The sequence below is a fragment of the Urocitellus parryii genome, chromosome 11 (assembly GCF_045843805.1).
Source record: "Urocitellus parryii isolate mUroPar1 chromosome 11, mUroPar1.hap1, whole genome shotgun sequence".
Taxonomy (NCBI): domain Eukaryota; kingdom Metazoa; phylum Chordata; class Mammalia; order Rodentia; family Sciuridae; genus Urocitellus; species Urocitellus parryii.
In genome coordinates, this window is record NC_135541.1 from 122,804,962 (window position 1) to 122,819,923 (window position 14,962).

At 46.2% G+C, this 14,962-nt stretch overlaps 1 protein-coding gene across 4 annotated transcripts; it reads right to left on the bottom strand.

Annotated features, from left to right (window-relative positions):
* Positions 1–2,609: 2,609 nt before the first annotated feature.
* Chtop (chromatin target of PRMT1) lies at positions 2,610–11,789 on the bottom strand. 4 transcript variants are annotated; one of them, XM_077791059.1, is made up of 7 exons: positions 11,496–11,789; positions 10,132–10,213; positions 8,473–8,626; positions 7,681–7,764; positions 5,673–5,856; positions 4,752–4,889; positions 2,610–3,021 (listed from the first exon to the last, which is right to left on the bottom strand). In XM_077791059.1, exons 2-7 carry the CDS (start codon positions 10,194–10,196, stop codon positions 2,816–2,818), a joined length of 831 nt encoding a protein of 276 aa, XP_077647185.1. In that variant the 5' UTR covers positions 10,197–10,213; positions 11,496–11,789; the 3' UTR covers positions 2,610–2,815. The 4 variants fall into 4 exon arrangements, with proteins under 4 accessions (XP_077647185.1, XP_077647184.1, XP_077647186.1 ...); XM_077791058.1 differs by having other exon boundaries at positions 5,673–5,859; XM_077791060.1 differs by lacking the exon at positions 7,681–7,764.
* Between the last annotated feature and the right edge of the window lie 3,173 nt (positions 11,790–14,962).

A 14,962-nucleotide genomic window follows, 5' to 3' on the forward strand; every position in this document is an offset into this window, starting at 1 on the left:
ACAATCAACCAGGTGGGCCTGTAGTGGTACCAGGGGTAGCCCCAGGCCAGTCCCCCTTCAGGTCCTGGTCTCTTTGGACCCCTTGCTTCCCTCCAAGGCCTGTCCCACTTCCAGAGGCCCTGTGGGTTGCATTCCTGGGGGGCCTAAAAGGGCCGTAGGAAGCCTGAGACACTGCCATTAAGACTTTAGGCAGTGTCAAGTGGGTAGCTGGGACCTCGCCCCTCTGTCATCTCACCAGAGTTCTAGGAATCATCCTGTGTGCTCTGCTTATTAAAACCACCCAAATTATAAAGGCCAAGCTCTTCAGTAATCAGGCTCCAGGACAACCGCACATTGAGACCTCTCCTACCCTGAACACCCACTGCTCCTCCCGCTAGTTCATGTACAAACACCCGACCAGTGTAACCCCACAACCACAAGAATGGTAAGCTATACTCGGTGTATGTAGAACGTCGAAGTATACTCTACTGTTATAAGCTGTCTCCTCGTTCTATCAACTGGGAATATCATTCCCCTTCGTCTTCATTTTCCATGTTCCCAATGCTCTTCTATGAAACAATGCCTTGCTGGCCTCAAAGCCTTCAGCAGATGGCAGAGTGGGTGAAAGCAGCCAGGCATACTCATCCTACTCTTCCTGGGGCACTTACCACGGACTGAGGATGGCAGTGGGGACAGGCCCCAGGACAATTAGATAAATGCAATGAACAGCCAGTGAGGCTGAAGAGCCCAAAGCTCCTAGGGCAGAGCTTCCAGTGCCTATCCGTGGAGGATGAGGCCCCCTAGGGTATTCACTTTACATGTAGGTTGTGAGTTAAGAGGCCCAGAAAAATGGGCCCTGGGCTACAGTGGCCACCTCCTTGTTAAGGCCTTCAATTAAGCATCAGTCTCCTCTAGGGGGAGGGGGACCCCAACACCAGCTCTTCTTGTTGCTGTGCTTCTGCACTAGAAAAGATGAAGGAGCCAAGCTAGGGGATTTAACTTTGCCTAGTCACTATTCAATTTCTCTGGGTTCCTCGGATGTCCCATCTCATGTTAGAGTCTGTAAACAAGTCAGGATGGCGCCTGGCATTTTGCCAGAGAAATGTTAGGGTCTGTAAACAACTCTGGATGGCCCCTGGCAAAATGCCAGAGGGAGTGGTTTGCTCGTCACCCCCCCCTATTTTGCTGCAGCCAGACTGCGGCAGATGGTGGCCTGTACGGGGAACGAACCTTGGCATTATCAGCACTGCAGCAAAATAAGGGGGGGGGAGGGGGACAAGCAACTTGTGTAGATTGATACAACAGGAGTGGAAGCCTTTATTGTAGGACAGGAGGGGTATTTATACATTCCACACAGCTTACCTTAATTAGCATAAACTAGATACATCAGTCAACCAATAAGAAATCTCCACACTTAATGGCTCACTGGCCTTACTTCACAAACCACTCCCTCTGGCATTTTGCCAGGCACCATCCAGACTTGTTTACAGACTCTCAAACAGGTAAGAATCCAAGTTCAGGTTGTCATGACCAAAATGTCCCTCCAGGATCCTAACGTGTAGGATGCCACACAGCAGCTCAATCAATGGCAAGGGGCTTATTGTGGGTGGCCAAACAGCAAGGCAAATTATTTTAGGGTCCAAGGACTATCTCCATTTAGGTTCCCATAGCCAGTTCATTACTTTATAGAGTGGATCGAAGGAGGGCAAAAACTTTCACCCTCTGCCTCAAAGTCTCCCCTACAAGAATGACTCTCAACTACACAAGGGGTACATTAAGATAACATTAAAACAGCTACAGCACCTCAGGAGCCCAACAAATAAAGAGAGTCCTGGTTGGATTTGAGAGAACAATTTGTTATAATGAACCAGAAATACAAGATTCCACTGAAAACTGGGAACAGTTGACAGAATATGGTTGAACTTAAACCTTCAAGAGAAAGAAGAGGATCAAATAAAGCCAACAATGGAGAAGCCCAACAGTGGCCTGGGACAAACATGATAACTGCATTCTGGCACGGGCAGCTCCTGATCCTTTCCAGTGGTGGTCTCCCTACTGCCCCACTCCTCTCCCTGTGCTGTGTGAGTCAAACCAAAGGGCTTCTTCCTCTTGATTGCAGGTGTAAGGCAGCCCATCCCTCTGGATATGATACAAAGCAACCAAGAGGCAAGCTCAAAAATCTCATCTGAGGGTAGAAAATACACGTATCCAATCCAGCATGCTGGTTATCAATGATGTGGTATCCATGCACCTGGTAGCAACTTCAGTCAAAGCAGATACCATGGTAACCTGTTATGTGTCCCTATAGCAATGTCAATGTTCCCAATTTACTACATTGTTAACAATGCAGCAAAACGTTATTTTTCAGCTCCAGATTTTCTTAACACTTCTAAGAGGCTATTAAACAGGATGTACAACAGAATTCTATCTCAGAAACCAAGGCATCCAGGAGGAAAACTGGCTCTTTCTGGAACTTTTTGTGGGGGCACAGAGAATGTCAGTGTATGATATAGGTGAAGGGAGGCAGAGGTAGGCAAAGTGTTCTACCCACAAGGCCAACACATTCATCTTCAAAGTCTGGGTGAAGGGAAGAGGAAAACAAAACAAACAAATAAAAAAACCCAACTAAATCAAAGGAAAAAGAGTTTCATACAACACAGTATCAAAAAGTAAAAGGAACACACTAAATGCACAAACTGGTGACAGGTGAGTCCATAGCCTATTGAGATAGGTCCTTCCAGCATCTATCAGGTTTCTTCTCATCTGTTATCTCAAGGTTATTTACAGATGTGGTGACTTAACAAGAGTCTCTCACAGAAGGACAGGCAGGCAGGCTTCAGTCGTTGTTTTCTGGATCTGTCTGTGCCATATAGGCATCCAACTCCGCATCCAGGTGTCCTTTAGTTTTCGACATGTACGCATCCAACTGGTTGTCCAGCTGCTCCTTGGTCAATACAGGGCGAGTGAGGGCACCTCTTCCCCTTCCACGGCCTCGGCCTCGGCCTCCAAAGCCCCCTCTTCCCCGACCTATCATGCCCCGACCTGGCCCAAGGAGGGGAAGAAAAAAAGACAGTTACAAGTAGGTTTAATGGGAGCTACGTAAATGCCCCTTAGAGCAGTGGGGCCTAGCTGAGAAAGCTGAGGGCAGGGCAGAGAGGAGGAGAAATCTGGAAAAACAAGAAACACACTGGATAGAAAGCAACACATGGAAAGCACATATAATGAATCCCTTATGACATGCTCCTCTCTAAATACTATCTAAAAATCTATCAACAAATGGAAAATAATCGGCTAATAAACAGATAATCTCTTCTAAGAAAGAAATTCCCTAATGTTTGAGACCCCCCTCTAAATTCATAATTAAAATACATTATAGATAATTGAATTTAGTAACAGGGAGGTAGTAAAAAGGGCACAGAGAATCAGGGATGCGAAGGCAGACATTCAAATTAATTAAGCTTTAATTAATACCCTCTGGAAAGTTCTCTCCTTAATTTTATTAAGGCTAATGAACTGACTCCATGTGTCAGGTTATTGAGGGTTTCTCTTTGATACAGACAATGTGATTAGAAAAACATGTTGAGTACCAGCCTCTATCTCTGATTCTAGGCACCTCAAGACAATGGTGGTTATCTGAGAGGTAGTTTCAATTCACTTAATAAAATACATCCGGCTTTCTGAGTCATTTTAATCTTCCCTACCCATGTGATCTCTCAAAAATCAAGTTGGGATAATTTGAAAACAACCTATTTCATCCTGAAACCAAACTACCTTGCATTTCACTAAAAAAAAAAAAAAAAAACTACATAGTATATAATGAAAGAGAAAAAAAAATAGCCCTTGGCTATCTAATGCCCTTTCCCAGTTAATTTCTTCTGGCAATGTCCAGGTTATAAAGGAATGAAGCAAATACACACAGGGGCTGTTCTGCTTGAACAGACGGTGGTGGGAGTTTCTCACTAAATTCTAAGTCAGAAAGCCCCCATGAGATTTGGCAGTAACACCACCACCAATTCCCCCCCCCCCCCCGCAATCTGGGTTATGAGATCAAAAGACAAATATCAAGACCTCAAAGGTAAGATTATCAGCAAAAGCCAGTTAGTTAACTGACAGTAATATCATTTAATTTCCTACCTTTATCAGAAAAACCTCTCTGGTTCCCCATAAGCAGAAACATTTCAGAGCCACTGCTCAGCGCCAAGTCTCACCCTCTTCGACTTTCACTCCCCATGCTGGGGATGGAACCCAGGGCCTCATGGTGCTAAGCATGAGCTCTACCACTGACCTATACTCCCAGCCTCTGACTACCTTCTTTCTGTTCACATTTTTTATGTGTTTGTTTGTGTAGGGTAGTGGGGATTGAATCCAGGGGTCATACCCCCAGGCCGCCTCCTCTATTCTTATCTGAGTTAAAGTGAGGTTTTAAGTTAGAAGATGGGCATGTGGTAGTGATGGGGCAGAGATAGTAAAAGACAAAATTCCAAAGTAACCACTTTGTTATTTAAAATTAAAAAAATCTAAATCTGTAAGAACCTAGGGGAACACTGCATAATATCTGGTTCTGTAATATGTACCTGACTGGCTCTTAGAAAAATTATGACAGACTTTCAATCTACCAGCATGTGAATTTAGGAAATAAGCCAGTTTCAAAAAACAAAACAAGACAAACAAACAAGCCTGCCTGTGACTTGAAGCTGTGCAGAAAGGTGGCTCTGAGTTTTTAAAGGAAGGAAATAGGGGGAGCTACTCTCTGAAGTTGGTAGCTGACTAACCTCTACCACCGATTCCGCCACGACCCATAGCTCCACGCCCTAGGCCCCCTCTCCCAGGACCTCCACGACCTCGAACACCACCTCTTCTTAAGCCCATTCGGGGAGCTACGGCTCGTCCACCTCGGAGCAGGTTTTGACCTTGGAGAGGAGGCATACAATGTATATGCAGGTAAATCCAAGAGAAACAAAAGTAGATTCTAACCAAAGGAAGGCGGTGAGGGTTAAATTAAAGTAATTCAGTTAGTTTGTAGGCTGGGTAGGGCAAGCTGCACACTTAGGAGTGTGACCAGATTAAGTTGCTCATTATTTGTATCAGTTCAACATTTCTGACCACAAATCCATCTTGGGAAGTTGGGAGTTAATTAAGTACATACTTTTAATAAATTTAAAAACTATACAGGGAATAGAATAGCAGTGCCCAAATTACAAGATACAGGTTAAGTACTATTGGTCAACTTTTCCTCTCTTTCTTTCAGATTAACAGTGTTGCGCTAGCACCAGGAACAGAGATGTTTAGTTTTGACATAGGCCAAAGACCCATACATTTCTTTATTTTTTTGGTGCTGGGGATTGAACCCATGGCCTCATATATATGCTAACATATATTTCTTAAACTTGACTTATTTCTACAACTTGAATGTGCTTTGATTCAAGCAGCAGCAGGGTGCTTTAAAATGAAATGGAGATGACATGAATTACCTGTTATGCAGGTCATAGCCTCTCACCATTGCACATTACCAGAAAAGGAATGGTATCAATAAAAGGCATGCAGCACTACTAAAAATGTGATTTCAAAAGTTATTAATTATATTAATACAAATTTAGTATTAAAGATGTTAAACAAATGTGTCCATAAGCAGAGCCCAAGAGAAAAGGAAAGGGGACAGGGCCCAACAGTTATCAGGTACACAAAGCACTGACCTCGGAGCGACATCCCGCCCCTAAGCAGGGTTCTGGTGGCACGTCCCCCACGTAGTCCTCCTCTGGATAAGCCTCTCTGGATTATGGGCAGACCTCGTCCTCCAATTGCTCCCCTGGCCAGGGCCCCTATGGGTCGGCCTAACCGTGCCTGGATGTTACTCTTACCCAGGCGCTGCTTTAAGCTCTTCTGGAAGAAAAGGTGTTGGAGGATTGAGATCAAAAAAGCAATTCAGTGAGAGGTGGCAATTCTAAGTGCAAAGAAAAGGAAGCAAGTGAGATGGCGGGAAATAACCTGCTATGGGTATCATTAAGGATCCCAAATCAGAAACCTTTGTTCTCAGAACATGCTATAAAAGAATTCCAGAGCATAAACTCTAAGAAGCTTCAGTATGATCCCATGAAATCGGCATCACCACAAATTCACCTCACTGATTTGGCTATAGAAGTCATATACCACCAGCTGGAACTTAGGTTTTAATAAGAACACTTGCTGTTTCTGAACCCCAGGTTGACAATGACATGACTTAATTCATACCTGCCCAGGAACTACCACTGTCTTCAAAGGCTTACTCAAACACCACAGGAAGTTCACCACACTCTGGGCACAATTTAAATTACAAGTTCATTTGAATTCTTTTTGACTTAAGAACAAGATTGATTTTTCAGTCAAAGAGGCCAGTGTGCTCCATTTTTCCTTTGAGTATCTATCTCCAGACGGTCCACTTTTTACCTTAAGATGCAAATAAACACAAAAGAGTCAAACTTCCTTTCCTTACATTTCTTAGAAATCCATAATTCCACATCTACACTTGCAAACAGCTTCCTTAAGCCAATATTATAACTTTTAATTCAAAATAAACAAAAATATATCTCCAGAGAGCCAGCCAAACTGTTAGAATTAACACAGGTGAACTTTAACCACAAAGGGGCACATATGAGGACAAGGACATACTACAGAGATAGATTTTCAATAATCTGTTCTCAAAAAAATAAATCCTTGAGGATCACATTTTAAAAAATTCTTCAAAGGAAATTTCATCAATGTAGCTTTGAACACACAACCAAGGCCTGTTTTTCTACAACATGAATGTAAATAAAGTTTATGCACGCTTAGGTTCAACCCACAAATAACTACCAAAGACGTGTGTCCCCCTCTGGCCAATAGTAGCCCTCTTGTGCTGTGAGGCATAACTTCCTAGCACAAGATAAAGATAACAAGCCACTTCTGATCAGTAGAGAAAGACATCTAGCACAGGAGGTGCAACCAACTTTAAGGGACTGTCCTCACTCTTCTAATTAGCACACAATTATTTTGTTTTTGTAGTGTTAGGGGTCAAATCCATACCCTTACGCATGCTCTACCACTAAGCTACGCTCAGAGCCCCAGCACATAATCAAGAGGTCAAGACTATATTCTGTAAGTACCTCATGTTCAGTTTTCCTGAACATATCGATTCTACTAACTTCTATGCTTCAATGAAGAACTACACAGTGCCTAGAGTTCTCCTCCTATCCCCATCCCTAGCTGCTACCAATCTTGGCCTCTAACATTGATAGGACACTTAAGGATGTCCACTATACCACTGGTTTCCACTCTAAAGCTGCTATTTGAGACAGCCACTGGACACATGTGGCTATTGAAGCTCCTCCACAGCACTAGCTACATTTAAAGTTCTGAATAGCCGTATGTGGCTAGTGGTTCCTGTACTGGACAGCGCAGAGCATTTCCATCATGTCAGAAGCGACTGACAGTGTTGCTCTGGAGGTTACTTCTCGCACAGCCTATATTGAAAGCTTCATGCTGAAAGGTCCTTTGTTGGTGCCTTTTGCTTCTGGCTTTCCTGAGTCAGAGATGGATCCAGTCATACAAGGCTTAAGGTAGCTGAAGCAGAAAGCCTTGTTTATTTTTGGTCAGTGAGCCAGTGGTTCAGAATAAGGGTGGGAGGGTGTTATATTTAACTGCTGAATTTATGCACAGCCATGCAGTGCTACCAGTTAAAGTCCTTACAGTTGCATGGCATCGCCCTCCGGACGCCCAGCCACAGCTTGGACATATCCTTCCACAGCCAATGTCCGGACTTGCATATAAAGTCTATGAATAATAAAGAGCAGGTTTTATTTCAGGTCTTTATGGATTTATCTCTTACTGGAAATTTGAAAGAGAACCTCACTAATTCTTAAGTTAGCTACTCAGAACTCTTGCTCTAATGTACTGATAAAACTTCAGGTGCTGTGGAAACAAAAGTCACTATACTTTTTGTATATTTTAGCACTGAAAACTTTTGACTAAGGCCAAATTCCCTGTATAGGGAAGAATAAAATTATTTCCCTAGGACATACATCATTTAACAGGAAGTAAAGGATATTTTGAAGATCATCTAAACAAATAGTTTCTTTCCTTCTCTTTTTTTGGGCAGTGCTGGGGAACAAATCCATGGCCTTGCACATGGTAGGCAAGTGCTCTTCTTTTGAGCTATACCCCAACCTGAAACAAAGGTTCTTTGTTTTAAAAAAAATCCATCAAATCTACTTTTCGGGTAAAGGACCAAACATAAGAGATTAATAGTCACTGATAACACAAACAGGCCACAGAGATGGCAAACTCCCTAAAACAGAAATAATAAAACATTATTTTTATCAGTACCTGCCAAAATCGGAATTCTCTGAACTTCCCTTTCATAGAAGCTTCAGGTTTGGCCCTGAGCCTCTGTGTCATCATCCATGGCAATCCAGACAGCCTCAGCAGACTGACTGACACAGACCACCAGCTGCTTCAGAGCATTACGACACATTCTCTCACCTGCTTAAGTTTTAATGCTGCCTGGACAGAGGGTCTATTCTCCATCTGCTGGGCCAGTCTTCTGTTTCTGGCACTGGCTAGCTGCTGTTGTTGCTGCATCGAAGCTCGAATATTCACTGGCATCGGCTGTTTGTTCTTCAGCATATTAGTAAAGCTTCAAGGTCGAACAAAATGGATGTTTAAACAAAAGCTTTATTACAAAACATTTATTGGCATTTTCATGGCTTGCTAGACCAGGAGCTCCAGATCCCACGAACTTTTAAGTAAAGTGGTACGTTTAGATCAAGGCTGATGTGGGTTAAAGACTCCTCTGTTTCCACAAAACTTGCAAGAATCAGAAACTTAGAAATGCAGCTAAGTGCAGCACAATCAAAAGTGATAACAAGGGCTCAGGTAACAGCTCTTAAGAGAGGTGGAAAGTATGAAAAACACGCAATAAGCAGATATGATGACAAGAGACAGAAGATGTAGTTTCAAAGACAAACAAAGAAAGCCTAAACTTTGGGAACTCAAGGGTTCAGTTTAGGGGCAAATACGAGGAAGGCCTAGAGCATTTTCAAAGCCAGGGAAATAATACATCCACATAAATTTTAGGAGTGTATCAATTTATAAATACAAGTTTCTTAGGAACATGTGAATATAAGTAATTAATGTTCTACATTCTCAGAGATAAGGAGAGAAGTATATATGCTTCAGAAGCAGCAAAAATAGACATTTTAACATCAACTTGATAAAGATTACTGGCCAAATATACTGAATAAACAAAGCTCTCAGATAGAAACTGCCTTTAAATACCTTAATTTTTCTCAGTTTCAAAGCATCATTTTTTCCAATTCCAAGTGAGTACTTTTGAGAAATATTAGTTTAATCATTTAAGAGCAAATATTTATTTATTTTATTTTTTTTTAAACATTTATTTTTTAGTTCTCGGCGGACACAACATCTTTGTTGGTATGTGGTGCTGAGGATCGAACCCGGGCCGCACGCATGCCAGGCGAGCGCGCTACCGCTTGAGCCACATCCCCAGCCCAAGAGCAAATATTTAAATCATTAAGAGAAAATATTTCTCTATTATATCTGACATGGTTAAGCTTAATGGAATGAGACAGAAGAACACTTAACTGTTAAAAGATTCCAAAACAAAAACAAACTAAAAAGCAGAATGGAAAGAAAGTGAAATGGAGCAAAGCAAGTGCCTCTTACAAGGCCCAGGAATGGCATTCGAGGGCCTTTGGACATATTCATGGCTTGCTACCTGCCTCTTACAGGCCAGACACAACACTGCTGGCCTTGGACTGGGCAGCAAGTCTTTTGCAGCCAGGGTATATCATGCTACCGTGCTGCACCACCCCTGTATCAATGCAAAAAAAAAAAAAAAAAAGAAAAAAAATTGAAGAAAAGAGAGGGCGCGAGGAGTCTTTTTAAAATACATCCCACCAGATAAATATTTCAGACAGCTTAACATAAAAATCTACTGTTATGGGGTTTTGAAACAACCGCCCAATTTGTTTTGTGTACCACATTAAGATGCAACTAAGAACAGAGGTCTGTAGCCTTCTGTTGGTATTTAGCTTACAACGGTTTTTGTGCATTGGACCCCAGGGCCATTTAAGTAATGTTTTCTTAGGAAGGAGCTGAAGTTGCTGTTGGCTGCCTCACCGCTCATTTAGAGACATCTTGGTGGTGCTTTTTAGCACAACTTTCGGCGCTGATTGTGCAGCCATCTTCAAATCCCGTGAATCTACAAAGGATGACATGCAGAATGAAGAAATCAGAATAATGGCCACTTTATTTCTAAAAGGGACAAGTGCAAAACAATGAATGAAAAGGTCTATGTCACTGATTATTGAAAATCAAAATTCATTATAGGAGTTTATGAATGTTGTCTCAAATTATTAAAAATTTTAAGGCCAAGGACAGCAAACATCTGCCAAAATTGTTTTAAGAGTCTGGCTTTTAGCCTGACACTGTGGTACATGCCTATAATCCCAGCCACCCCGGAGCCTGGAGGCAGGAGAATGACAAAAATTAAGCAACTCAGACCCTGTCTCAAAACAAAAGGCTGGGGACATAGGTCAGTGGTAAAGTGCCCCTGGCTTCAATCTTCAATTAAAAAAAAAAAAAATCTGGCTTTTAATACAGAGAACCTTTTTCAACCTTGGCTGCAAAAGACTTGGCTAAGAAACGTTTAAAAATACAGATGCCAGGGGTCCAGACCAATCTCTGGTGGCAGGGGCAGAGGCCGGGGATCAGCAAATAGTGGGAAATAAGCAGCCTAATGGGCAAAGTTGAGACCCACTGATCCAGGGAAGACGCACGGGCATGCCCAGTTTCAGGGGCCTTGGCAAGGGATTAGGGATTTATGGGACTGAGTGGGAGAGGTTTCCTAAATGAGCATTCATATGGGAGTCAGCTCTCCAGAGCCCTCTCAGACTTTAACCCTAAAGCCGCCACGAGGTCCGACAGTCCTCGTTTAAACCCCTACCACTGCCCCAGCGCGGTGGCACACGCCTGTAATCCCAGCGGCTCGGGAGGCTGAGGCAGGAGGATCGCGAGTTCAAAGCCAGCCTCAACAAAATCGAGATGCTAAGCAACTCAGTGAGACCCTGTCTCTAAATAAATGCAAAACAGGGCAGGGAGGTGGCTCAGGGGTTAAGCGCCCCGAGTTGAATCCCTGGCACTCCTTCCCCCCAGTAAACCCCCCCACCGTCCCCAGCGCCGCCCAGGCCGGCCCGCCTCCGCCCACCAGGTCCCGGGGCCTTCACCACCACCTGGGCCCCGCCCCCTCCCCGTTGGCCTCCCCGCCAACGCTGCCTCGGCGCCCACAGCCGGCCTCCCCGCCAACGCTGCCTCGGCGCCCACAGCCGGCCTCCCCGCCAACGCTGCCTCGGCGCCCACAGCCGGCCTCGGCGCCCACAGCCGGCCTCCCCGCCAACGCTGCCTCGGCGCCCACAGCCGGCCTCCCTAGCCGCTGGACCGTCCGCCACCCCCCCACCCCTCCCCCTCCTCCCACCGAAACGCACCAAAGGAAACGGACGCCAGCGCTCCTCCCGGGGCTGCCACCACGGCTGCGGCGGGCGGCCGGGGACCGGCCGAACCTGGGTTGCCGGCGGAGGGGCTCGGGTGCTCTAGGTGGGCGGTTGGTTAAATAAGTAAGCGGTAGAATGCGCGGTTCGTTCTTTTAGGTTGACTACCTAGCCGGCCAATCCGCCTGGTCGCCCGGCCTGCCCTTCTCTGCCTTTCGTCTGTGCCTCCACAGCTGCCGCCGCCAACTCCTGCTCGGTGTCCAAAACAAAATGGCTGCCACGCTCCGTGCGGAGTAGGACCGGCTAAAATGGCGTCTGCGCACTTACGTCAGGCGTTTAGATGCGCACGCAGCTAGGGGCGGGGCTGATGCACTACGCCTGCGCGGGAGTCGGAGGAGCGCTGCGGTGGAGGAGGGGCCATGGTGCTCCGCCCATAGGGGGGTGTGGTCTAGTGGGCGGGGCATGTGGGAGCTTCGCTTTCCGGCAGGGCTGCACTGCACTTGGAGGGGTGGTGGCCTCGGTTCAGGTGAAAAGCGCGCATATTCCCTGAAGCCCTTCTCTTGCCCCTAAGAAAGCGTGTCTAAAGGCCTGTGTGTGGGGCTCGCCTCGGTCTCTTCCGGACCGTCGAGCCCAGCTGACTGGCTCCTGCCTCATCCCGTTCCCAGTTCCCAGCTCACGGGTTGTGAGTGGCATGGACCTGAGAGGGCCGGGAGGCTAGTGCTGGGAGCCCTCCTCTAGCTAACTGCACACCTGCGCCCGTATCCCTCCCTGTTTTCAGCTCCACTTCTTCCCCTTCCCATTTGGCCTGAACATGGTCTGATCCTTCTTTTGGGGCAAACCTTCCATGTCTTTCTCCCAAACTACCATCCATGTGGAATTTTAAAATGTAACCCAGAGCCTCCTGCATGCCAGGAAAGCACACGGCCCCAGAGCCATGTCCCCAGCCCTCCGTATAGATTTTGATGCAGACCTGTAAAGGGATTTTTCTTAAGTCTCAGTACACACAGTGCTTAAATGTTTCAGGGATGAGTGAATGAACATATCTTCAGCACTTTCTTCTGCCCCATGTACACTTTGGGACCCTTTGTTTTTCCTGGCACTTGGTTTGTGTGGATGTGTTTAATGGTCCTGCACCCTTGCTAGACTTTATTCTGATGAGGTAAGGGGAGTTTTATTTTGCTCACTGGTGTGTCCCCAGTTCCCACACAATGTTCAGCACGTGGTGGGACCTCAGTAAAGGTTGGTTGAAGGTTGAAAGGAGCTTTTTTCCCTCTGGTTTTGTAGTTGAGAAGCTGATGTCTCTTCCAGCTGGAACCTTGGACCCCTACTGAAAGACCCTAGCCCAGTTAGCCCAGTTACCTAAGGCCAAGATATGAAACCAAGATATCAGGCAGGCCATAAACAGGTTCAGGCGCCAGGCATGCTTTCCGGACAACCGGTTGAAGAACAGAGCACCCCGCATCCTGAGGCATGAATGAATAAACCGGAACAGATAAGCAGGAACAGAAAGAATAGAATGCAGACCTGTGGTTTTTGGAATGCAGACCTGTATCCCCTGGTGGCCTATATGCTAGATTTAAACAAACCAATAAGAAACCTGTTGCTTCCCGCGCGCGCGAAACCTGTCCCAAACCCCATAAAAATCTCTGTATCCCCAAGCCCGGTGTGCCAGTTCACCAAAGCTCCGGCTGAGGTGCTGCTGGACACCCGCAGGCGCCTGTGTCCCAATAAACCTAAACCCTCGTGCTTTTGCAGCCAGTGTTTCGTGTGTTTCTCCTTGGACAGGGAAACGGGGGTCCTTCAGAAACGGGGTGCTTTTCATTGGAGGTTCCACCGAGATACCCCTCCCCCACCCCGTCCGGATCCCTGCCCGAGGACCACCAGCATCACTGGGAGGTAAGCTGGCCAGCTCATGTCGTGTTTGTCGTGTTGTCTGGTGTCACTTCTATGTCTGTAATGTTTGTAACTCTTGGCTGATACTTTGTTTCTATGCGCTGCATCTGTACGATTACGCGTAGTCGCTCTGTATTCTGGGCAGCTTGAGAAGGAGTTGACGAACTCAGACTTCTCCTCTGCCACCCTGGGAGACGTCCCAGGGATTTTTGTAGGCAAAGGTGGAGCTTCTGCTCCACCGAAGCCATCTGTATTTGTAGGCAACGGTGGGGCAGCACCGAAGCCATCTGTATTTGTAGGCAACGGTGGGGCAGCACCGAAGCCATCTGTATTTGTAGGCAACGGTGGAGCTTCTGCTCTACCTAAGCCGTCTGTAGGCAACGGTGGGGCTTCTGCTCCACCTAAGCCATCTGTATTTGTAGGCAACGGTGGGGCAGCACCGAAGCCATCTGTATCTGTAGGCAACGGTGGGGCAGCACCGAAGCCATCTGTATCTGTAGGCAACGGTGGGGCAGCACCGAAGCCATCTGTATCTGTAGGCAACGGTGGGGCAGCACCGAAGCCATCTGTATCTGTAGGCAACGGTGGGGCAGCACCGAAGCCATCTGTATCTGCAGGCAACGGTGGGGCAGCACCGAAGCCATCTGTATCTGCAGGCAACGGTGGGGCAGCACCGAAGCCATCTGATCTGGCAGCGCTCTTTCTATTCGGTCTGATTGTAGTGTTATTGTGATTGTTGTGTTATTGTTTCTGTCTCTGTATTCTATCTCCTCATCTAAAACTAGCATGGGGCAATCAATCATGACCCCTTTGAGTCTCACCCTCGATCATTGGTGAGACGTCCGGAATCGGGCAGATAACCTTTCAGTAGAAGTCAAGAAGAAAAAATGGGTAACGCTTTGTACTGCAGAATGGCCAACACTCAATGTGGGTTGGCCAAAGGAAGGTACATTTAACCTGATCTTATATTACAGGTGAAGTCCCAGGTTTTCATCCAAGGTCCTCAGGGACACTCTGACCCTTCATCGTTACCTGGGAAAATTTGGCCTCTGACCCCCCCTTTGGGTCGCCCCTTTCTCTCCGCCTAAGCCTACTCCACGATCTCCTTCCAAAGCCCCACCCCTACCCTATCAGCCCCAACCCGTACCGGCTCCTGATTCCATCCAGGTTTCCTCGGAGGAAGAAGAAGAACAAGTAGATCCAGCCACCAATAACCCTCCGGGTCCACCCCCCATGGTCGGGAGACGTCCCCAGCCCCTTTCTGGGTTCTGAGTGGATTGCCTGTAGTAAAGTATTTGGTGAAGTATTTGGTAGCTGACGGATCCGAGATCCGCCTGAGCTTTTAGTAGCAATCCACCACGCGCTGCGAATTCTGTGGCCGCGCTGCGAATTCTGTGTTTTATGTTTTTGTTTCTGTTGTCCTGTCTGTCTCCACCCCTTCCCCCTTTAAGACCTAAGGCAAATTAAAAACTGACTTTACTAGAAGGTTAAGAGATATGCCTAGTGCCTAAGGTCAAACCAAACTATAGAAGCTAATCAATCCTGTAAGTGCAAGGGAAAACTGAGGAATT